Source organism: Cydia fagiglandana, chromosome 12, assembly GCF_963556715.1.
Source record: "Cydia fagiglandana chromosome 12, ilCydFagi1.1, whole genome shotgun sequence".
Lineage (NCBI taxonomy): Eukaryota > Metazoa > Arthropoda > Insecta > Lepidoptera > Tortricidae > Cydia > Cydia fagiglandana.
This window is the reverse complement of record NC_085943.1, coordinates 5,100,733-5,127,436: the sequence shown is the minus strand read 5'-3', so window position 1 is coordinate 5,127,436 and position 26,704 is coordinate 5,100,733. Positions and strand designations below refer to the sequence as shown.

Sequence of the window (26,704 nt, the reverse complement as noted above, 5' to 3'; positions counted from 1 at the left end):
AAGGTAGTAAGTATAAGCTAGTCTCCTCATTACCACAGTGTGGACAGGAGGTGTCTCTACTAATTTCCATTATGTTAAGGGGTCTGTTGAGTCCGTAGTCTCAGACTGCCCTTACCTAGTTTCAAAAGATACCTGGTTCTCCTGTGATCTACACCTTTAATCATCATCTTCGACTGTGCTTCCATCTCCATCCATTTACCTTTTTTATGACTCATTTCGTAACATCCGCTGACATAGGCAGAGCCGGTTTCGGCATATTAGCACAGTGATATTGATATTTTCTCTCCTAATTTAGGGATCACTATGGCGCTCCTGCTAGTTTCGTTGAGCTTCTTCTTGAGCCATTCGTTTGATGGTCGGCGGGTGTCTGACTTCTACCTTCCAGTTGTCTCTCTCCTACATTGTACCATGTATTTCTTATCAAATATCTCCTGCCTTTTATTAGGTCGGTATTGGCCATCAACATCTCAATTTTTTATAGTGCCTCTCGTTGTATCAGCGCGTGTCTCTTGTCCACGTAGCTTCTTCTTCATTCCTTACATGCTTTCATTCTATATCACTATTCAAGAGGCTCTTTTCTCCACCCCATTCCAAGCTTCAAACCTGGCATTACCTACAATTGTATGTGTCGGGGTCGTCCTCATATCCCCATATAGCCAGTGGCGTGCAGTGGAGATAAGACTTAAATCGGGCTCTAGAAGAGTCATTCTTGAAGGAATGTAACGCAAACTATAAAAATCGGCAACTTTTTTTTTGGTCATTTTGTATGGACTGCCTACCCTAGTGCCTACCTTTTTTTGTATGCACTGCACGCCACTGCATATAGCACCCTGGGTAGTACATGTCACCGCCTTGTAGATCCAGCGGATCATTCCCAGCTTCAGCGCCCAGATCTTTCCCACTGCCCTTTTTATGACATAGTGTTCTTATGGCTCTTGCCGTCTGCTCCTTTATGTGAGTTTTGTATCTGATCTGAGCGTCTGTCTAGAGTAACTCCCAGATATTTCAGCTCATTCACCATTTCTAGTTCTATACCTTGCATCTTTATGGGTTTCATCTCTTTTATCCTTCTATTAGAGAATAGCACTAGCTTTGTTTTCGACAGATTGAGATCCAGTCCTCTCTCTCTACACGTAACATTATATCTCTTACGACCCTAAAAACCGTCCCTCTCACTAGTAACACTAGCTCCGTCGTCAGAGTAAGCCTGCATGTACATACCCCCTTTGTTGAACTCTTTCACCATTGAGTCTAGCAGTAGGCACCACATCAGAGGGGACAGACGCCCTCATTGTGGGAGCCCATTTCTTGGACTAATTGTTTAATCTCTAATCTCAGCTGGGAGGCTACTTTCGACTTCGAGCCTTGACAATAATGCACTACTTATTAATAGCTAAAATACTTATATGTGCTTACAATGCATAATATTTACTAACCTTCAAGTCGCTCAAATATATCTTGTGATGATAAATTAAGTAACTTTTTACGTCTAAACGCCGTAAACTGTTTTTATTCACATTTATTAGATAACATTTTCATACTTGGCATATAATACAATGAGCCAATCGACACTGAAGTGACTACTTTTTTTTTTATTGTTTGCTTATTTCTATATACTTATTATTAGATGACAAATACTAGTTTATAACCAAGTTTTATAGGTTATTTAAATATCTTTCATTTGATATATCATTCGTTTAAAAATATTAGGTAGTTTTTGACATAGAGTACAGCATTCTCAGTCGCGCCCGCGCCTCCAAGTAACCGAGCGCGCGCAGTTCGCTGCGGCGCGCCTGCGGTATAATCATCGTAGTTTACTTATTTATTATCGGATTCACAAAATTCAAGAAGTAACGTTTAGCTTAATCATCTACCTAAATTATTTATATAACATATTTTTTATCTAAGTGGCCGTTTTCATTGTGTTTTTTGGGTGAGAAAAAAAAGACAAACGTAAAGTTTTCGGATTTTTGTAAATAAAATAATAATTAATTGAATTACACTTTTAGTTGTAAGACATGTTTTATTCTACATTTCATCAGCTTTCACAGGACACCTCATTTTTAAAAATCCGATAGTAACTTGCTGAGTAATTAGCCAAACTTTGAAATCCGGGACCGCTACCTTTGTGACGTCACAATTATCCCCTCCACAGTCTTAGGAAGTGACGAGTTCTTATTTAGTACTCAGTAAACTCTGCCGAACAAAACGGTACCACTCGTCGGTACGATACTGTCCAGTCACATCAACCTGTGTATAAGGCCCTCTGGCCGCTGTACTATCCTTATTTAAGAGCGTTAAAAAGTATGTTTACCTATTAGTTATGTTTGATATTTGACCATGTTTCGGTCAAAAGCTGTTTTTAATGTCTTGATTTTAGCGCTTTCCCGGCAGTTTCCTGAATGACTCTGCGATCTTCTTTCATATCTATTTTTTCCCTTGAGTAGGTATGTCCTTAATTCTATTTAAATTAATGCGAAATATCCGATTTGAATCCATCACTCAACACATCCTTAACCCAATCAATTCCGGTCGCTTATCACAAGCGAGCCATTAGCTCAAAACCAGTATAAGTGTATTCTGGTTTCTACATACTTGTTACTGACCTCAGGGTCACGCTTAACTGGTCTACATTCAAACGAAACTCACGCGCAGCCTTGAGCGCCGAAATGAATGGGCACCACGTGTGATGACGTCATGACTGTACGAATACAATTTACGCGACTATGTCGTTAATGAGGTTATTAATTTTAGGTTTGAATGTACACTAAGTTATAACAATCTTAGTAGCAAAATATGATGATTTAACATTCACGCAAAAAGTAACGAACGGGTTAGCAATAAATAAAAGTTATATTAGGCATAATGAGGTAAATGTTTCAGGTCAGACCGCAATATCTTTTCTAAGACACGTAAAAGAAACAAACCCCTAGTACCGCCCGTTCAAAAAGCAACCTTTCTAATTGATATGCATCAAAATCATAACATTGCATACATCCTACTGTTTAACTTATTTATTTATTTATATGGGCCTAGAGTGTCCCACTGTTGGGCAAAGGCCTCCTTCCTCCCTTTCTACTTATCCCGGTTTTGACCCGTCTCCCACCAGTTCCACTTAACTACCTATATTATTTATTTGCGAATTCGTGTCTAAACCTCACTATCGTGGTTATACTAGGTACCTATAGTACGAGTCGGGTGTAACGACATTAGAAGTCCAAGGCCAAAAGAGACGTGCAAAGCACTTCCTTCTTGCTAATCGGTTATCCTTGTGTTCTAAAACCATTTTTCAAGTACATACTTACACAATATCTTATAGATAATAGTAGAACTCTTCTTAACCTCTTATACCCTTATACGACATACCACGTACCTATCTACTAAGGATATCCTTTGACCCTCTTGCATTTTTTCCTAACATGCATCGAACGTAACTTTTCGCCTATTTAACACTAAGGTTTAAATGTACTACCTTCTCTTTGTTGAGTTAGGAGTGTTGCTCTTTGTACAAAAAGACGTCAGACAGTTAAAAGTACGTTTTGAAAAGAGATAACCGTGGCTATATTCTCATTGCCTATTTCGCGTAGACGAGCGTTCTGCTCAAGCTAAAACCATTTTAAGCGAACACCGACATCCGATAACCATCGCGATAACGTTTAATTTGGTATAACTCGATGCAAATGCTATTTAAGCGTTGGGTATTACAGATTACCGGCCAGGTGACGAGACAGGCCCCTCGACCTTGCTTGTTTCGTCCACTATATTTATATTATATATTATACATTACATGTTTTTATTGGCCTATCTGTTACATCTTAATCTTGATTGACGCTTATTGAATTTTAATTCGACAGCAAAAACTACATATTTGTTTTGAAATGTTGCCCTTTATTGACAGATATTTACATACGTTAACACTACTAATTGAATGTTAGTTACTTTTACCTACTAATAATTATTTTTTCTTGCTTTCAGGTAAATTGGAGTTTATACGAAGAATCCTACGTGTAATCCTAAGTATCGATAGAATATAATTTAAGTCATAATTTCTACTTAAACATAATTAAGTAGATAGGTATAGCTGGTTCATATTAGCTGTTTTCAAGCCCTTGCTAAACTTAATTAACAGTTTGCTAATAAGTACGCCTTGCGACACTCAGACGGATAAACACATTAGCATGACCATTCCTTTAGCAAGTCGGTTAACTTTCAATGCATGTCGACCGTGAAAATCGTTGCGAGTACTAGGCTCACATGAAATACAGGTGTTACTCAGGACAGGAAGCTCAATAAAAAACTTCGTTGATGCTTGTTACCGCGTCGGCATCCGCTGATACTTTCAATTTTCTAACTTAAAGTAACCGAAATGTCTCGAACGTTTGCTACAAAAAGAACAAGCACCAAAATAACCACACGTACCATTTCCCTTTCGTCGGATAGATGTCTATCTCCGGCGATTAGAGAAGTACGCACGGTCTCTTGTCTCGCTCGTACCCGCGGGAATCCCTAGACACCACGTGACAGCGTCTACTCACAGAACGTACCAACTCTACATCCGGCGCAAATTAAAATAATGTTTATCGCTCACGAAACAAGGTCGCATTTGTCTCGCTACGAGTAACTCGGTTAAAGGGAACTCTGGAATGAGAACGAACTATTTACTCATTGCTTGCTGAGGATATTGAACTGTTAACTTTAGGAGCAAGGTACATATTGTTTTGGAGAAATTTGTTTTTTGAAACAGGCGTTCGATATTTGAAATTTCTAAACTGAAACATGCTGCATCGCACTAATATTAATACAATTTTGCAGGGTTTCTTCTACTTCCATGAAAAAAGTAGTTTTATCCGTAGTATTTCATATACCTAGATTGTTTATAGAGCCCCGATTATGACGTAAATCAGTTCCATAGGTACCTTTAGCGTCGTCGTTATTTAGGTCGTCAAACCCTTGTTGGGCTATGATAAATTAGCTGAGGACCAAAAGTCGGCCGCGGGCCGTTGAACGCGGCTGACTTCAGTTCGATCAACCCCGTCCTCCCCCCACGCCCCCCGCGCCTTTAAGACGCATCATCAATCATTCTACGCATCTCGCGGCCTCAGCGTATTCAAGAATGAGATTTATTGTCGTTGTAGTAAAGTTGTTTTTGAATCACGGGGCGGGCGTGACTTGAGCCTATTCGGAGTGGGTGTTATTGCTCGGCGGCCTACCTCTTACTACCTCTGCACCCCCGGTGTTATGTAAGGCGGGTGCAATGGCCGACGCTTTTCCTGAGCGCTTGATTTCCTCAACCTTAATTCTAGGCACTTTGCTTAAAATATGTTGATGATTCACGTTTCGTTGCCTTTATAGCGCTTGTACTTTGCAAAGATTCTGAGCATTTGTCACTTTTAATTAGCTCGTTTTCAGGGCTCGAAGCAGGGTGCTGAGCTAAGGTAAATGTGGTTAAAATAAAGTAAAAAAGCCTACAAAATAAGTCGTTTTAACCTGTTTCAATCTATTATTAGATATATAAATAGACGTACGTAGTCCCACATAGGGCTATACAGCCACGAACGCAAGTGTTGTTACCGCGATGCTGCTTAAAACATCTGACACAGATGAAAAAGGCCTATTGTATAAGTAGTCCTAACAAGTATAAAATCATCCTGCCTATAACTAAAACAACGTATCTAGAAAATATTGTATTGTATCCAATGATTCTCGCAGTCGGAGCTCCGCCCCGTCCCAAACGCAATTATATAAGTAGGTAATCGATTTAGTGCGGAAATAGGAATATATCATTTTCAAATCACATCGGCTAACATTAAAACGCAGCCTATGCGTAATCAGCGTTAGAACAATTAGCGCGGAATGTGGGTTAAATTCGCAGGGGCTGCCAATGCACCGGGCCGGGGTCGTTGGCCGCTATCGATCGGGGGTGCGACACGGCACGCGCCCCTGCGGCGCCGCCCGCGCCCCGCGCCCCGCGCCGAGCGGGAAACTCTACCGCATGCGACATTTCGGGAAAACTTTTAAGATATTCGCTGAGACGTTTGGTTAGATTCGGACCACAACAGCTTTTTAGTGTCTTAACTAATTATTTCATGAAAGAAATACTTATTTTGACGTAAGATAGTGTTAAGTTTTGGGAAGCTTTTAAATACGATATTCGTTGAGACGTTGCAATCGATTCAGACGGCTGAATTTAACTCATTTCAAGTACATGTTGTAGTTATTTTAATTAATGCAAAACAATGTAAAATTTTGAGTAAACTGAGGTTTTAGATGACGCTGATAGGAATCGATTCAGACAACGGGAAAAACTGCAAAGCTCTTCACGTTTTGATAATTAAAAATAAAATAATCTGTAATGTAAGGGAGATGTTAGACGCTACAATCGATCTAGACAACGCCTGCAATTTTAAAAGCGGTTAAGCTACTTAGGTATTTGACGTAAACGCAAATCATGAAACTGGAAAAACAAGCTTAAAAAGCAATTATAGCAGTGAATAATGGATACCATTCCGTATGACGTCACGGCAAGCCGCAACGTTCAGGGGTACTCATCCCAAGTGATTCGATAGCTACTATCAATCTATTCTGACGACAGGAACTTAAAGCGTTTGAATCCACGATATAGAAAACATAACTACGTAGAAAGTATACCCTCTGCGGTTCAGTAGTCAGTACAGTCACTTGCAATAATATGTTACTCTCCGAAGGCCGCAAAAATATGTGACACGCTCTTACGGCTCTACAAATAAGATCGTGTCAGATATTTTTGCCGCCTTTGTCGTGTAACATATTATTGCAGGCCACTGTACGAGTCGTTGGACGCGTTGGCTTAGCGCCAAATCGCTATGACGAAAACGCTTCCTCTGTCTCACGAACTATTAATCACGAGACAAAAATCAGAAAAACATAGAAAGGCGAAGATGAAAATCATTCCCGGGCATTATGATATAGCATTGTATAGGGAACAGCTGTAGTGTAGCTGTAGGGCGGGTAAGGGTGCGGTTGGCGACCCCTGGCGCCTTGTACTGACAACTCCTGATTTATATGCCTGCCTGGTGATTTTGCGTGTAGATGTTTTGATGTTTAGTATGTGTTTTCAATAAAGACGATTTTGAACGGCATTTTTATGCCAGCGTTCTTATTAACAACTAACAATGTTGTCTTTTGACTAAAACGACACGTATTATTAACTAGGTCAAATAATTTTATTTACAATGGTGTTACTTTACCGTCCTAGTGCGGTAACTAGCACTAAGTGCGTATGTCGAAAATTTAAGGGACCATATATACTGTAAAGTGTAAGTGATGTGATATCTCAGTGTAATGTTACGTGTTCGGAAAAGTGATGTGATATAGCATTCCTTTTTGGAGCACTGTTTCGCGCATGTCTACTGTAGAACGTTGTACGATAAACGTGCGAAGTGGTAATTCGCAACTCGTGTCGATTTAAAACACTCCTTTCAGCCGTGTTTGAATTTATAGCCACTCTTTGCTCATTTTCGCATTTGTAATGTGTATTTCATGCTTTTCGCACTTGTATTGTATTGTACTATTGAGCACTGAAGGCCTCGGTTATTTTCTCTTTCGGATACCACATCTAGGTATACAGTATTCAGTTTTCTTAATCTTTCACGCACCTATAAAAACTTTGACGCCCTTAAGCTATGGATAATATTTTTCGACTCGTAAAATTTGATCATAAAATATGCATCAAACGTAACTGGATTGAATGAAAACAATTCGGTGGATACAGTGTAAATAGCAGTGTTTATAAACAAAACGGCCTAATTTCCGTCGAGAGGCATCACTTTAATTTATGTTACGGGTATTGATTTGTCTGCGGAGGGGTCCAGTCAGCGTCAACAGTGGCGGATCAGGCGGCCTAGCCAAGGTGACAATTGCGTTTCGCCATCGAATTGCTATGTGTTTCTCTATCACTCTTCCATATTAGTGTGACAGTGACAGTTGCGTTTCGTTCGCTACGGAGCGTTATGGTAACATTCCATTTCTAACCGCAGCTGCACTACCGGTACTGAACGCGTCGCTGTCATTGCCAATTTCCATACTAAAATGAACAGTATTGCAGCTGCGGTTATAAATGGAATGTTACGAGTACCATTAGCGATTGAAATGTTGTCTACGGGGCCAAACTGAGCGTCAAAAGTATCTACGATTACATACAGTCAGCAGCAGAAGTTGCTAATCGGGCGTGGTGTTCAAAATTACCTTCACACGCTCTTATTGTCTTAACTTAACAGTAAAGTCGCGTCAAGATCATTTTAAACACCTGGCTCGCTTAGCAATTTCTGCTGCTGACTGTACCATTCTCTAGCAGCTTAACAAAAAGAGATATGTTATATGTCTGTATGTAGAACAATTAGACTCTTAACAGATACTTTTTAACTGTAGATATATATCTTTATTTGGAAAAGTATTCCAGGGTAGCAGATACTTTTGGCGCATTGTTTTATCCGCATATTTTGATTCTGACTGTACCTTTATTATTATATTTACAGGGTGGTCAAAAATAAGTGCATTCTCGTTGCCAGGGATTTGGGATTCTCCTCAGCAACTTTTACTATGGGATCAACCCCGAGAACGCGAAAATTTTTTGGCCAACCTGTATAACGTTCAAGTTGAAGAATATTTAGGGCTATATTAATACACGTGAATGTATATGTCGGCGGCCGATCGTAAGATCAGGCATATCGTGAAACGTGAAAATCTTTGACTCGTTTCCTGAGTCGACGGAGCCCCGCATATCCTATTTCTAGCCAGTTTGCCCTTCGGACATCTGAAGCAACCTAACGAACGATATTCAATATATACGTAAGATAGGTTCGTAACGCTACGTCTTACGTAGGCGAACAACGCGCGAACGCGGCGCGGCGCGGCGCGGCGAAAGCGGCCGCCGCCGCGCCGCGCCGCGCCGCGCCGCGCCGCGCCGCCTGACATTCGCGTGCAAATCGCGCCGCACCGCGTTCGCAACGAGATCGCTTACGTAGGACACTTCTATGGGCATCAAAGGATTGATTTCGCCGCGCCGCGCCGCGCCGCGTTCGCGCGTTGTTCGCGCCTACGTAAGACGTAGCGTTAGGTTGCTTCAGATGCCCGAAGGGCAAACTGGCTTATATTGGTTTAATGTGACTATAACTTCAAAACTATACACAGGAACATTACGATCTGCCTGATCTTACGATCGGCCGCCGACATATACATACACGTAGGTGTGTTCGCGTCATCCATTAGCTTGTCAAACTTTTGCGATTGTGATTCAATCTTCTCCATGTACACGTCAATTGTAGGTACCTATGTTCGTGTATTTTCGCAATGAAGCTAAAATTGTTAACTTTACTTGACGTATATGTGGTGTAAAATCGTGAAGATCGGTTGTGCTGAATAGAGCAGAAAAAATCGTTCTGAAAAAAATGACTTAAAAAACCAGGCAAGTGCGAGTCGGACTCGCGCACGAAGGGTTCCGTACCATAATGCAAAAAAAAAACAAAAAAAAGCAAAAAAAAAAACGGTCACCCATCCAAGTACTACTGACCACTCCCGACGTTGCTTAACTTTGGTCAAAAATCACGTTTGTTGTATGGGAGCCCCATTTAAATCTTTATTTTATTCTGTTTTTAGTATTTGTTGTTATAGCGGCAACAGAAATACATCATCTGTGAAAATTTCAACTGTCTAGCTATCACGGTTCGTGAGATACAGCCTGGTGACAGACGGACGGACGGACGGACAGCGAAGTCGTAGTAATAGGGTCCCGTTTTACCCTTTGGGTACGGAACCCTAAAAACTAGTTTGTGTCGGAAATAACGACATCTATTAAATAGTTCTAACAACAAACTAAACACCTAGCATAGACAAATTCAATAAAATAGAGCGACCAACTCGCCCTCCTAATGCTTTTTCTTCGTCTAAACGCTCCCCTAGAGATCCATTCTTCCCGCGGAAAAATCAAATATGTATTGTATCGCTAACTTCCTTCCCGCTCTCACTTAGCGTGAGAGAAAGCGATAGAGCCGTGTCATAGCTTTATCCTCATTAATCAAAGTGCGAGCGAGACAACTTCATTATTTAGATGTCTTCGCTTTTCCGGGCTGTTTCCATTTGCTTTTCGAATTGAACTGTTAGGCCGGTCTCTGCCTTGTGCCGCCCAATGTACATAATTGTGCCATTTTCCAAAAGGATACTTATTCTCGAATATCTATAAGGCACTATTTCCATATATGCTTAATTTGAAATCAACCTTATCGACAGCCGACAAGGGTACCTTTTGGTTGAAAACGTCACTTATTGCACATTATTAGGATAATTTGAACCCTTTTCGAACCGATCCTTTTTTTTTATTCAGAGACAAGCTAGAGTCGGGGGCCGACTGCCATATCGTTCGATATCAAGTAACATGCGAAATTCGTCAAAATTGTTTGCAACTGACATTTCATTACGAATAAAACGTCATCTCGACTGCTATTAGAATAGAGGCCAAATCAAATTTCTTTGTTTCTCAGAGATGTTCTAAATTTGAATGTAATTAAGGTATCGGTTATCAATAATGTTAAAATTACGATACACCCAGTATACAGGTTTGTTAATATGGACTGATATAGATGTACATAAATAAAAACTCTTATAACAACCGTATTCGAACAATGAGATACGTCAAATACTAGATATTGAAACGATATGGATCGGATATGTCAGTGACAGTGTCAAAATTTAAGTTTCCTCTAACAAAAACGTCACTTCCACTGACATATCCGATCCATATCGTTTCAATATCTAGTGTTTGACGTATTTCATTGTTCGAATACGGCTGTAAATCTGAGACAACTTCAGGTAAAACTTCAGGGAAAACAGTCCTATAAAGTTTGTTCTCAATGACCTGAAAACAGCCGTTTGTTCTCCGTTTATTGCTACTCTTTCTATTCATGCCGCTCTGGTATTTATATTTCTGAGATATTAATTTATTTCGCTATTGAATTTAATAATTTTATATAAAATGGGTCTTAGCTGAAATTATTTTCATGGTTTTCATATAAATAAATGCATGCATACAGTAAAACCTTCCTAATAACATTTTGTTGGGACCGCGAAAAAGCGTATTAACTGTGAAAATAAATATGGAAATAAGTTGTTTGGATTTTAAATGGTGTATTAAATGAGTTCTACTGTATGTAATACTATCAAATGCTACCGTACTTATAGTATACTCATACATTTCATAGGCATTTATACACTAAGCCACGTAGAAAAGGAATCAGCGGTTCGCAGAGCTTTCATACACCGCAACAAATCGAAAAGGCCTAAGCGTGTATATATTTCTTGGCGCATATGTCCTTTTAACACCGTGTTGGCGAGCGCACTGACCCGGTTGCTACGCCGTAGCAGGGTGCACTGCCCGCGTAGGCGCGTAGAAGCTCTACGGTTTATGCACTAGTTTTATGCCTACGTTTAGTACTTTACCTAGTTATCTTTTATTTTCTCATTACTTTGCTTGCGAATATTTTTACTACGGAATTACGATGATTTTATGATAATTATGATATATTGTTCAAAATTTCCCTTAAATTTAAATAGATAGCTAACATTTCCATAAATATTTACTTTTCTGTATTGTAGCTTGATAAATTGAAGCTGTTTAAAGTGGTGGCCGATACGAGGCGGTTGAAAGTGTTGCCAAGTTGTTTAAGATGCTAATTCGTGAACGTAGCCTGCTGGCCGCGAGCCAACTCTTATCGTGTACTGTTCTCCTGGTATCACGGGCTTTGCGATCTTGGATTGGGTCAAAATAACAGAAAATACACAGCTGTATAATAAAATACCCTACTCAATCAAAGCATGAACAGACTTTTTAAGGTTTCGCATTTTCTTATAATATATTTTATCTGTTATTTAAGATTGATTCACCCATTTAGTCACGTCTGCTTTATTAAATTTCAGAAAAATCTAGACTTCACTTTTTCTCCTAATTGCACCCATCCATTTAGTTTTCTAGCGTCAAAACCGTCTTCTTCAACCATTTCATTATCTACACGAGCTATTGATGTTTGAAAACCTCACTATTAATCATCCTAAACGATTGTGCCCTCGCATTTTTCACGAAAACAGCCCCATTTCACTTACAGCCTTACTTAGGACCTAAAATAACTCTGCAGTCTAGTTTACGCACCCAAAAATCGACTTTAGCCCGCGCGTACAGAGTTGAAATCAGGTCGGAGGTCACCCGGGGTTAACGTCCGGGTTCAACGACCGGAGCGAACTACCCCCGGTTACGTCGGCACCTGGTCACGTGTTACGGAAATCCATTCAATATGCGAGATTATGAACGCTCAGATTTACGTCATAGCTAAACGTTGGATGACTTACTTTTATACGGGTGATGTTTAGTTAATTAATAAGGTTTACATTTTGGGGGTTATGGCACAGAATAAATAATAGTACTAGGTACAGACTCACTCTCTAACAAAACGCGTCTGTCACGATCAGCACAGATATGGCCGCTAGGTGGCGACAGCGCCACGCGCGGCTTATGGCAAACCCCAAAATTGGGGTCGAACGGATGTACTTTTAGCTACCTGTAGCAAAGCGACGAAATCGCGGAGTGAGCCACGCCTGGTTACGGTTAAACTACGCTTTAAAGGCCTTTGACTCTCTTAAGGTTAATACAGTTAAATAAATAAATAATAGGTATTTTTGATAAACACACTAATAAATGCCCTTACCAGGATTCGAACCCGGAATCTCCAGCTTTGCAGACAGGGTCACTACCGACTTTAGGTTTGGAGGCCATAAAACAGTTGCTTTTATATACTCAAAGTAAATTTCATATTTACATCATATCCTTTCGGTAAACAAGTAAAAATTAAATAACCCACCTTATTTTGCTCACAATTTGTACAAGCATTTACAGTGTGACTTCTATAGTTCGTTTTTTTAGCATTAGAAAGAACTTTTTATATTAATTGTTAATAATTATTAAATTATCTAATGTAGCATGGTCAATACATTTACTTCAAATGATTACCGCTAAAAGTGCCGGATTTGGAACCACAAGCTTACTTCTGCGAAGTTCTTTCTAATGCTAAAAAAACGGACTATAAACTCTAGGTAGGTAAAGCCTGACTCTTATAGCGCTATCAAAAAACTAGAGCACAAATTGGCTTCATTTCAAACTTTATCTTTTCCGTGAATTCACCCTGGTTTTCAGGGGGAGGAGTTTCCAAGGAAACCTGGCTTTATTTATTCAGCTTCAAGCTTAGGCTGTCTACGTATCACCTTCGCCTTTCTTGGAACTCTATTGATCGTGGAATCGTTTGAAACAAAATATTCGCATTTAATAAGCTTATGTAAAACTTTCCCATTATACAGGGTGTGGCTTATAACACGAGCAAATAATTAAAACATAGATTGTAATCCTCAAACGGTGACACTTTTGTTCAACAACTTAAAAATTATGAAGTACTTAGATTCTCTATTTCTCATACAAAACAAATATTACCTTCAATGGACGTCATCGCCACGCCATATCATTGTGATTGACGTTGCTTGTCACGCCTTAAACTTAACAAAATTCGCAATACATTGCGTCTTAGAATAAACTTCAAAGTGTATTATAAATCAAACTGCAAGTTATTTTTAAAAGTCGCTGAACAAATGTTGGTCAGTATGAGGAGTACAGCCTACAGTTTAATTTTTTGCTCATATTACAGGCCACACCCGGTATAAATTGGTATATTAGTAGGTAATTTTATTTATCTTTCTTTATTATAAATATAAAACACGTGTATAAATGCGAATTTATTCCTCAACTTATACCCCTTTCATGTCTTAAGGTACCAAATCTTTTCTGTATTTGTTTCATCTATTTCAATGACATAATTCGGACCAAGAGTTCACAATCCCCATAAGCCATCAGTTGAAGTTCGGCACACCCAAAAAATTAGGTCAAATCGGGCCTCATAGAGACATAATCGCCGATGTCGTAACATCATAATATGGCGACGTCACCAGCTGTCAAACAGAGTGGGACAGCATTATTTACATCGTCGACGTAACCGCGTGGGCGACGTTGCCGCTCCGCGCGCCGCGTGGTCGGGGGGAGGATGGGGAACATTGATACTTCGTCTTAACGCGGGTTGCTTTGGGGCCTGATTGATTTCTAGTTAGACGTGAATTATAAACAAATTATGAAACAGTATTAAAAAGGCTATTTTGTATATGTTTATGTAGAAAATATTGTATTTGTCTATCTTCTCTTAGCGCTTATTCTTTTTAATCCTATTGAAGAGCTTGTTCGCATACTTAGTTTAGGATTAGACTTCTTTGAATTCATGTCGGGATTTTTGGCCTTCAGCGTAGGTTTAAACAACACCAAATCTCTACCTACTATAAGAGTGCTATTCGCGACCCTTCAGCCGTAACAATTTTTTTTTGGTTTTATACCCGATCATAAGTATTTTGCTATTTTCATACAACAACCCTCTAACCCTACCTAATGTATCAAAACAAACGCATCAACATCTAAAAACCAGCCTTTATTGCTTTGCGATTTCTCACATTTATTGCCACTATCACAGAATAAATAATAGTACTAGGTACAGAAGACTCACTCTAACAAAACGCGTCTGTTACGATCAGCACAGATATGGCCGCTAGGTGGCGTCAGCGCCACGCGCGGCTTATGGCTTTCCCCAAAATTGGTGTGGAACGGATGTACTTTTAGCTACCTGTAGCAAAGCGACGAAATCGCGGAGTGAGCCACGCCTGCCACTGTTGAGGTCACTGTACAGCGGTTCCAGAGGCACCACACAGTTACCTACGTGAATCGATGTCAAGATACACTGGTTCTATTCAGAGGGCCTACCGCGAACCACGTTCGATGGTTGCCTCTCAGTCGCACTTGTAAATTCGCACGTAAGTGTGACAGGGAGGCAACACGTCGAACGTGGTTCGCGGGAGGCCCTCTGAATCGGAATAACCGTCGTAAGTATGGGAAGCAGACGACCGGTTTGAACGAAACAGATCCCAAAAACCAACCTATTAAATATATTAAAAACGGTCACTCACGAAAAAAATACTAAAAATACGTGAAAATACGTGAGTGACCCGTTCTTAATATATTTAATATGTTTGTGTCTCGCGGAAGTTTTGTTATTAAAACCAACCCTAACAGCGCTCTGCGATCCCCACGGTTATTAAATATACTGAGACCACGATATCCTGGTTTCATTCGACAGAATCGGAATAACCGTCGTATAATATATAACATTGTATGTGACGTCCCACGGGTAAAGGTACCTTATGGCGGTTGGCGCTTACGCTATTATTAACGCCGCTCCAATATTATTGCGGCGCCATGCGACATAAGCGCCAGCCGCCATAAGGTACCTTTTGCCGTGGAACGTCACGTATAGGAGAGACGACCGTTCGTGAACTTGAGCATTAGGTACAGGGTTGTTCGGAAGGCTGCCGTAGCCTCGAGACGGAAGACAACTTAATGTTAGGACTTTGGCCATTTTACACATATTTTAACGTTTACATATAGATCGTTTTTTTTAGCATTAGAAAGAACTTGCAAGAAGGTAAGCGATCTTGGCATGTCTTTTAATTGAAAAACGCTTTTTAAAAACCAAAAACTTACTTATGAAAGCAGAAGAATATAAATGATCGTATTAGATTCATAATTGTTACATATTTGCCGTAACTTATTTTTAAAATGTGTTTTTCAATTAAAAGACACATCAAGATTGTTTACCTTTTTTCTAATGCTAAAAAAAACGAGGTATAGGTAGGTTTATTATTCGTTAGTGTAAAAAAATCTCTGTTAGCACTTTTTCTCATCGTCGAATGTTAATATCTTATTATCGCAAGACTAATAAAATAACAATAACTATTATAGGTTTCACTACAATCCTAACTGAATTAGAGACCATTTTTTGAGCATAAAATAAAGAACCCATACGCTACTACTTCTTACTCTACCCTAGAAAAATCTGTATAAAAACGACCCCTAGTTTAAGTTTTCGTGACTATGCTAAGTCGCTCTTCTAGCTTAAATTTAAATAATAGTATTCGAATTCACAATACGTTCAATTCGCAGTGGCACTGTAGCCTTCATGTCTGGCCTTGGCATGCGACCCTCAAAATGACGACCATTTCATACAAATTTGAATCTTAGAGGAAAAAAGTTACAAGTTACTTTATATTCAAGTGCGGCATTATTTGTTTAGGAATTCTATGTCCCATGATGTATTCAAATCGTCTATGTTTTTGAATACAATGTAGTCTAAAAACGGAACTAGACGTCTTTTGTGTTGAGTTTAAGTTTTATATAGCTCTCGATTTTAAGGTGGGATTAATAAAGTGAATAACGATTTATATCGATCAATAAATAAGCTTAGCACAAGTGCACCGCGACAGTATCTCGTGCGCGAGATAGCGCCTGCCATTATATTTATTTATTTATTTAAACTTTATTGCACAAAAGAAAACTTATCGTACAAAAGGCGGACTTAATGCCAAAAGCATTCTCTACCAGTAGAGAGCTATTAAAACTTATAATATTAAACGAAAAATGGGATACGTTCATGTTGTTTTGAAAACTTGAAAACTCCTTAAGGAATATTACGCAAGGCACATGGAGAATTTATGCAAATTCCTCGGGTCAAGTTTATGTGGTCGCATCTTGGATGCTGCGCTACGTTGCCACGCTTTTGCCGCAGTGGGGGCGCGACAGGGACGGCGATACGACAGGTGCTATTTTACTTAGATTAGCGGGAATAAACAAGTGAATATGTATGTGGTTAGGGCAGTGGGTCTGTGCCGACTAGATGAAGTAAAAATAGTTGCCTTCTTTTAATCGTAAAAGGAATGAGCAAGTTAAAGTGGTGTAGTGGTCGGTAAGCGCACTGCTTTTAAATCTATGAGTAGCTTGGTAAAAAATCCTGCCATATTCTATCTATATGTGTTTCATTGAAGATTTTGGACACTTTCATGTTACCAACAGAGCAAGTAGGGGAACGATCGAATCTTATGAGCGAGTCAACATAATATTGTTGTGTAAGATCAGTCACATAAAAAATCACCGCAGCTCATATCAAGTATGATCTAGAGCTCCGTCAAAATTCTTAAATTATTTTTTCTAAAAGCCCGTAAATAGCTCTCGGGCGCCCAGTCACCTAGAATAACGTGTCATTAACGTTTGATCTCTATTGTTTCAGGCTGCAAAATCAAAGCGCTGCGAGCGAAGACCAACACATACATCAAGACACCAGTGCGCGGAGAGGAGCCCGTGTTCGTGGTGACGGGGCGCAAGGAGGACGTCGCGCGCGCCAAGCGCGAGATCCTCTCCGCCGCCGAGCACTTCTCGCAGATCCGCGCCTCGCGCAAGTGCGGCGCCGCGCCGCCGCCGCCCGCCGGCGCGCCCGGACACGTCACCGCGCAGGTGCGCGTGCCCTACCGCGTCGTCGGCCTCGTCGTCGGCCCCAAGGGCGCCACCATCAAACGCATCCAACACACGACGCACACCTACATCGTCACACCCTCCCGCGAGCGCGAGCCCGTCTTTGAGGTCACCGGCCTGCCCGAGAGCGTCGAGGCCGCCCGCAAGGAAATAGAAGCCCACATCGCCCTTCGCACCGGCGCCGCCGGCGGCCCCGCCGGCACCACGCCCGCCACCGACAGCGAGCCCCTCGCGCAGCTGTACCGCGCCGGGCTCGCCTCGCTGCTGCCCCGCCCCGACCAGGAGGCCGCCTTCTCGTCGGCGGGCTCCTGCTCGTCGGGCGGCTCGTCGGCGCGGCTCGGCGACCTGCTCGGCATCTGGTCGTCGACGGAGCGCGACGAGGGGCTGGGCGAGTCGCCGTCGTTCGAGTCGCCGGGCGGCGGCGGCGCGGCGGGCGTGTGGGCGTGGGGCGGCACGCGGCCGTCGCCGGCGGCGTCGCCGGTGCGCGCGTGCGCGGTGTGCGGCGAGCGCGGCGTGGCGGCGGCGCTGGTGCCGTGCGGACACAACCTGTTCTGCCTGGAGTGCGCGCAGCGGCTGGCGGCGGGCGGCGCGCCGTGCCCCGCCTGCTCGGCGCCTGCGCACCAGGCGATCCGCATCCTCTCGTAGACTGCTACCTCGGTAGTTGCACTAACGCGGGCGCGGAGACGGGGGCTACCGCCCGACACCGGTGGTTTTATCGAGCACGTTTTGTAATAGGGATCGATCTTTTTTACTTAAAAATCGTTATAAAAATATTAAAAAAATAAAAATCGCGTAATCGAAATCCTGGTGCCAAAAGTCGGCGCCTCGCCGGCACGGCCCGTCCGCCGCGCCGAACCTACCTATCGTAAGTCGGCAGAGTTATTCACGATATATTTTCTTATTATGAACGTTTTTTATTAAGGCCGCAGCTGTGCGCTGGCGGCCGCAGAGAGAGCGAAGTACGTTACGATAGAATTTCGAAAAAAAAACATAAAATTTAAAAAAAGTTGTATAATTATTATTATTGATAGCGTAAATGAGAAATCGAAAATTTATAAAGCTTACCTAACGTAATAGCGTAAAGTATTAAGATATAATAATATATTAGGCGATACGGGCGGCGCGGGGAGCCGGGTGGCCTGTTGACTGTTCAGAGTCTAGGAGTAGGCGATGGCGCGAGCCCTAGCTAATGTTTGTTGGTAGAGAGTGCCCCGGTGTGCTAGGGGCGGGGTAGACTAAAGCGCCGCCGCGCGCTCCCCGGCGCGCCATGCTCATACTATTTTTGACTATACGATTATTCGCTTAAATGATATTATACATACGTACTACACACTATGATTATGATAATATTAATATAATGTTTGTTTTAAGTGTGTTTTAATGTTTAGATTTTTATTGTAATGTTTTTATGAATGATTTTTATCTGTATGATTATTATTGATTATTATTTTATGTGTTGACGATGTTTTTTTGTGATTATGAGAGCCCGCTATGCGGGCCGAGGCTGCATGTTCGTTTAGTGGTTATAGTATATATATATCGAGTAATAAAATTATAGTAATAAAATAATAAAGAAATAATACGACTCATTCATTATTATAACTATTGTAGTCCGTAGCACGAACATTGACTAACCATTACCTATTGATACTTATTAAGTATTATTATTACATTATTGAATAAATTTAAAGAATGCATAATTATATTTCATAGGAATCATTATTCTGTATAATCTAGTTAATGTAACTATAATAAATATGTTTGTATATGTACGGGAGGGCGTTGTTTTGTTCCGGAGGAGAGGTTTATGGATGGATATTTTTTTATTTTTTTACCGTTATAAGTTTTTGACTTACTCATGTAAAGATACGCGAGATTTAAAATGCTGCCTATTAGATTATATTTTAAAAATAAAGTTGCGTAAACCTCCCCCCCGCGTGTAGATCCAGTGATTTCGATAATTTTATTTTCATAATAAAATGGGTAGAACGCTTTAGGTTCAAATAACGTTGTGAAAATTTGTGAAATTTTGTAGACTACATATCTTATTATAAATCTAAATATAAACTATAACTTTCCACCTGAATCTTTTATTTGACCCTCCTTGCACTGTCCTGACTTTTTGACGGCCAAACTGTCAAACCGTCGTTGGGTGTCATATAAAAACAAAAGACGGCTGTCCAAAGGTCAAGTCGCTGCAGAACCTCTAGTTATTGCCATATTTTGGTACAAAAGTACCAGTTCCTTGAAACAAGCTACTTACAAAAAATGCAGCAAAATTATTCTGCATTCTAGATTCGTGTTTTAAAAACAGGAAGTAATTTAAATGCATAAAAATGACAGCAAAGTATTCTTGTTACTTTAGGAAAGCTAAGACCTAGGTATTATTAATTCATTAATAGGAAAATTTGTTCTCGCTTAAATAGTTATTGAAAAACTCAGAGAAAACTATTTTTAAAATGATTCTTGCGGAAACCAGTATTCCCGTCTTCAGTTTATATCTTTCGCAACAAAATATTTAAAACAGGAACAGAATTCAGATTTAACAACTTGTTACGGTTTTGATTTTGATACGACCTTGAAGATAACTCACGTTGATTGGTGCATGCGAAATGAAATAAAAGTCATATTTAATTTTAATTACACAAACAGGTCTACCGAGATATAATTTCATTGTTTTTACCTTAATTTCCGACGTATTTCAATTTCTTTGTCTACCCCGAACATTTATATAGACCAATTTCGAGTAGTTTGTGTTTTATTAATATCTCCGTTGACATTTGCTGGGATGTCAGTCGTTCCGTGACCACTGCTGGTGCAACTCAGCTGAAACGTCGGAATTAAAGGTAAAAACAATGAAATTATATCGCGGTAGACCCGTTTGTGTAATTAGATATGTGTACAAAACGCGAGAGTTTAAAGTGTTATATGAAGTGAAAGTCGTACACGTGAAATGAGCGCCAATCACCGAGGATCGTATCAAAACCCTAACAAATAGTTAAATTAGAATTGACCTCCACGTCTTGTCTTATCTAGGTCTAAATATTTGTACACTGATTATTCTATTTTATAATCAATTGCAAAATAAGCTACTGAATATTTATAGAACCTAAATATTATGTTGAAATCGAATCGCGACCACCAACAAAGGAGCCTCAGATATTAAAAATATGATATCAATTTTATTTCAATATGTTTGCGTCTTTCTTGCATTTTTATATTGATGTAGGCACAGGTACAATCAACGTCAAGGATATGTGGGTTTTTTAAGAAAAAAGTATACCATTTAGTTTTTCGACCAGAATCACGAGGACCATTAATATGAAACAACTTTAGATGTCCGTTTTGTGACGGTTCGGTGAAAAAGGCGTATCAAAAAACGTCAATTTTTTGGACCCTTTTTTCTTTTTTAATTCGATAGTCCTCGTGATTATGTCTTAGTAGAAACAATTCTAAACTAGATTTTTAAAATAAAAAAAGTCGTACACTTTTTTCTGTGAATTACTATATTACATTTTCCGCCTTTAAGGAGTAAAATGCAAAAGTCTAACTAAACAGTACCTATATCTTTGACGTCGACTATACAGAAACAAACTGAGCTTGAACTGATATATTATATTAAATACAATCTTAAATACGGCACTTGCTGTATAGTAATGCAGAAAAACGAATCGACTTCCGTTAGTAGTTAGTAACTCACCTACGCTGGAGTGCTACGGGCGTAGCGGCGCTACGGTGCGTCTAGCGTGCAATCTATTTGCATTCTATCGCTGCACCGTAGACGCGCTACGGAGTGCATATTCTACGGACTCTACGGCTGGCCAGCTAGGAAAACACTACGTAGGTATGTATAAGCGAATTAGGGGAAAGTGATAGGTAAGTATTAACAAAGGGCTTGTGCACAAATCACGCGAGGTTCGATAGGGGGAGGGGGGTCACGAAAAAATCACGATAGATCACGTTGGGGGAGGGGGGTATAAGGAAACCTCACGTGTATTTTTTTATAGTGAACGAAACTAAGAAAATAAAACCTACCACATTAGTCAGATACTATTTCTCGGTTTCGTTAAACATAAATCTTCACTCTGCACTTCAAAATAGCGAGTCTATTTAACGAAAATAGAAAAATAAACAAGATTTTCTAATTACAATACTATTTATCTTAAAATTAGTCCAATGAAACAATTGCAAAAAAATACACGTGAAGTTGTGTGGGGGGAGGGGGGTACCCAAAAACCTCACCAAATATCACCAAGGGGGAGGGGGGGTCAAAAAGTAGCGGAAAATACCTCGCGTGATTTGTGCACAACCCCAAAGTAGGTACGTAAAAGGTATGTATTGTATAGTTGAAGGCAAATAAGTATTAAACAGTATTTACTTAACTAGTCATATGAGCAATTCTTAGAGCATTTAGTAACTGGAGACGTCATGGCTGTCATTTTCTGTACTAAACAGTCTGCCGATTTTTGCGGGGGAGGCCGGGGAGGGGACGTCAAATGTATTGCTATTTCTACATGATTTGTACGTAACTTACCAATAGCCATGTCAGTCCATACAAAAGATTACACAATTGTGCAAGTTTTTCGGCAGAAGGGTAAGCTCTTATAGGCGACTCACCTACACGTCATATGATGTGAATACGACAATCTTACGCTACGTCTTACGTAGGCGAACAACGCGCGAACGCGGCGCGGCGCGGCGCGGCGAAATCAATCCTTTGATGCCCATAGAAGTGTCCTACGTAAGCGATCTCGTTGCGAACGCGGTGCGGCGCGATTTGCACGCGAATGTCAGGCGGCGCGGCGCGGCGCGGCGCGGCGGCGGCCGCTTTCGCCGCGCCGCGCCGCGCCGCGTTCGCGCGTTGTTCGCCTACGTAAGACGTAGCGTTACCCTCGTCCTATTTTTGCGTTAAGTACCTACCCGGTCTATGAATGCGGTTCGTCAAATGCAACATTGTATTACACAGAGTGTATAAATAGATCAGCTTTCAACCACACGCTCCGCCTGTGTGGATCCGCGATTTCAATTTCAATTATTTATTCATAAAATTTATATTTAATACGATATGCGAGCAGAGAGAGATTACACGCAAAAGCGTCGGTTTGAAATTAAACAAGTTGTACAGCTGTCAATGCGGTTGGCATGTCGAAATATTTTTTTTTTGCCAAAGTCAGTTGAGGTGTTTTTAGTTATTCGGGTATTAATACTATTAATAGGAATGCCAGCAGCAAGTTAAATAAGTTTTTGGCTAAAATTTCATTTTTGGTACAAGCTTTTATCGCTGACTGTACTTTTCTTACGACAGGCAACTAATACTCATTGAGACAATTCTAAAAACCCCTAACACAATTAGGTTGCGTTCTTTCATCACAGAGTTCCTATGGACACCTCCTGTCTCCATCATCAGATCGGCTCGATGGTACCATAATATTGCATTGTCATCCGATTTAATACATGCATGCAAAATTTCAGCTCAATCGGAAACCGGCAAATGCACACGTACCTACCTACAGTCACGGTCATAAATGTGCATGACTCCTTATCTAATTAACATAATATTAACATTATTTTTAGCTTTTCAGTTCGCTTTAAAATTCAGCAGTCGTGTTTTTAATTTTTTAATTAATTTATTTTGTTTTATGTGTTACTGTTTTGTTGTTAGGATATATATGAATGATTACATTTTTATTGCACTCACAAAATATTAAATTACATAAATTACTATAAGACATAAATAGGAATATAAAACTAAAACTAACTACAATTAAAATAACTAAAACTAAAAATTAAAAATACCTATCAAAATTTGGTGCCCTCGGGAGGGTGCCCAACACGCAGGCAGCGTTCCCGCGCTGGATTGCGATGGCAATTCGCTGCGCGAGAAAGCTGCCCGCGCGGGGGTCACCCGTTGCCTCCCTCAACCTTTTCCCAAGCGCCTTAAGGCGTGCTTTTTCCGTAGGAGCTAAGCGAACCAGTTTTTTGAATCCATTAGAAATATAAGAAACAATGTTTTAAAATTGTGAAAAAAATATATCTTATACTTAAGGATCTGGCAGATACGTTTTGGATCTCAAAAACATGATTAGATAAACTTTGCTCGATAGAAAAAAAATCCAAAGTTACGCCTTTTTTTAACAATAAATCCAAACGATATCTACAATACAAACTTTTTTGACTTGTTTTTTACACAAATGTATAGGTAATAAGATAATCTAGACGTTTTGGATCACTTTGTCTCGGTAACATCATTAAAATAATTTCTATGTTTCAATACCTACTAAATCCGCAAGCGCAATCACTCGCGAACGCACTTACGCCCTCTTCAGTCGCGCGGCAGCGCTTGTAGAGGACGGACCTGTGTCAGTGTGTTCCGCGCGGTCACGTGATTTTACCATTTACAAACAATGGGAAACAAAGCATATGAAACGTAAGAAAAAGTCACTAAGTGCTATAAAAACACACTTTCTGATAACAGAAGCATCTAATACTTTACGAGGTGGTTGAAAGCGCCTAGCTTTACTACATCAACAGTTAAAATATTTCAGTATTTTCACTAGGTCAGCAACCAATTTCAATGTAGGTAAATAATATTATATTCCTAGATAATATAATTGTGAGTATGTAAGTATGATATATTTACAGTATTTCACCTTTACTGATATACCTACGTCCGATCTGCAAAATGATTATATTCCTTCGTGGTCTTTGACTCCTTTGAAAATCAGAAATTATTTATTTGGATTGACACAGTATGGGGATGTTACAATATATGTACAGTGGAAACTGGATAAGTGGAACCTGGGTTAGTGGAAAACCCCTTTAAGTGGACCCAAGTGGTCGGTTCCAGTCCCTTGGCAACAAATTACCTCTATAAGTGGAATTTCGGGACCTCTATAAGCGGAATCCGTTTTTTCGAAAATTTCTTATTTTTACCTCTGTAACTGGAAGCAGCCGTCTCCAAAACCTCTATGAGTGGAATAGCTCGGCGTTATAAAATTTGTATTTTTAATAAACAGTCACAAGGAGGGTAGTTTGTTTCGTTAGCATATTATGGTTCGTGTTTTAACTACTTACGTATTTTGTATGAGATCACACATCGTTCAGTTTGGTTCTTTTAGCCGTGGTGCGGTGCCGTGCTGTTAGATAAGCAATGCCTAACCGCAAAATCAAGTGTTTATCTCTTCGGGATAAATTAAAAATTATAACAGACTATGAAAGTGAGAAGTCACGTGAAGATATCAGTGTCCAGTCTAGTGTGACTCAGGTCAACAAACCTAAATGAAGGATTTTTTCATTAAAGCACAATCGGTACATTGATTTATTTAACCATACGGTTTCTCTTGCATAAATAAATATTAGGAGTGATTTTGTTTTTGAAATTTTGTAAATTGTATACGAGTACTGTGGATTATTTACATTACTTATTGCTTTTTTTAAAGTCAGGATTACAAGATGATTATTTAAGTCTTGAACTTTTATTTGACCATACTATGCGTGACCTCTATAAGCGACATTACTAGCATCCACAACCTATGTTTGCGAGAGCCTCTGTAAGTGAGAAAACGTTTTATTTGAACCTGGTTAAGTGGAAAACTGGATAAATGGAAAACCTGGATAAGCGGACTAAACAGCTGGTCACTTGCGATTCCACTTATCCAGTTTCCAATGTATAGTGTTACGCTTTTAGTATGAGGATGCCGAAGGCGCCCGGCTTTGGATCGCATGCAACGTGCCAGGCCCGTCAAGCGTGCAAATTCATCATCATAATCATAAATTTATATAAATATAAAATGTCAAATTGAAATAATTGAAAAAATTACCATAATAGGCATATCGCAATACAATTATTTAATAACTAAATACATATCACTAATTTTAATATTTGACCACGGTCGACATGAATTAAATATAATTGAGAGTTCCAAGTGCCTACAGGCAGTTCATCTTGTGCTTGGTTGTATTAGTCTTGTTCGAGAAACTGAACACGGTGAAAAATAGAGATAATACTCCTAAAAATACGTGTGATACCTCATTAGATTCGTCATAATGCCTAGAAAAATGTATTCGAAGCGTGTAGTAGCACACACACAATATCAAAAGTTATAAGCAAAAAAAAGGGGGGAAAAGTAGAGATCTTTAATTTCCCCAATATCTCAAAAAGTATTCATATTACGGTGCAAGATGGGTGGGGGGTGCTCGACCAAATGTCATAGAGGGCCCCAAGACAAAACAAAATACATTTAATTTTTTTCAAAATGGCCGACTTTTTTTATTTTTTTTCAAGTTGGTCCGAGCGCGCTGAGATTTGGCATGGCGGAAGATAGAGGCCCCTAAATTCCTATGAAAACAATTTTTTTGGAAAAAATCCAAGATGGCGGAAATAATGGTCATTTTAATTTTGTATGGCAACTTTTAAACGGTGCGAGATGGGTGGGGGGTGCTCGACCAAATGTCATAGAGGGCCCCAAGACAAAACAAACTGCATTTAAAAAAAATCACACAGGGTGACTTTTTTTTTTAATTTTTTTCATGTTGGTCCGAGTGCGCTGAGATTTGGCATGCGGCGAGCTTGGAGGCCCAAGATTACTATGTGAAAAAAAAAAGGAAAAATCCAAAATGGCGGCGGACACAGGCCAAATTCAAATTTCCAAGTAGGTTAGGCGAGCCCGAAGGAGGCTGAAGGCCGACCCCGCGGAGGGTCGTCAGGCCCGGAGCTTTATCTCGAATGTCCAAGCATGCTCCACCCCCAGTAATTTTGGGCGAGGCCGAAAGTCGAGCTGCGGGAATGACGAACAAAGCAAAATCCTATACAAAAGTTTATAGGATTATTAAGCGATTTGTTAACCCGCGCGAGGCCGGGGCGGGTCGATAGTAATAAATAAACATAAAGCATACGCTAGACTGAATAAAAATATAAAAGTTTCACTAAAATTTACTGGATTGTACAGTCAGCAGCAGAAATAGCTACGGGGCCTAGTAATCAAAATGATGACACGGAAATGTCAAGATAATAAGGTCTGTGTCGATCATTTTGAACATGTTATTCTGCTTATTTATTTCTGCTGCTGCCTGTACTGGTTTTAGAGTCTGGCTAATTTAGGTAGAACTAGAGTTTAGCTAAGAAAGGTAGAAGAAATTAATTTGACTGAACCATATCTGGTAGAAAAAGAAAGTGATTGATGTTTTAAACCTGTTCAAGGACGTGGAATAGTAGATATTAATTCGGCGTCCTTGAAC

At 40.1% G+C, this 26,704-nt stretch overlaps 1 protein-coding gene across 1 annotated transcript in view; it reads left to right on the top strand.

Moving 5' to 3' along the window:
• LOC134669465 (RNA-binding protein MEX3B) overlaps positions 1–19,547 on the top strand; it is a 73,096-nt gene extending 53,549 nt beyond the window's left edge. The window contains exon 2 of the mRNA XM_063527045.1: positions 17,226–19,547. Coding sequence (XP_063383115.1) covers positions 17,226–18,112 — 887 coding nt within the window. The 3' untranslated portion in view covers positions 18,113–19,547. The remainder of the gene's footprint in view (positions 1–17,225) is intronic.
• Positions 19,548–26,704: the final 7,157 nt, after the last annotated feature.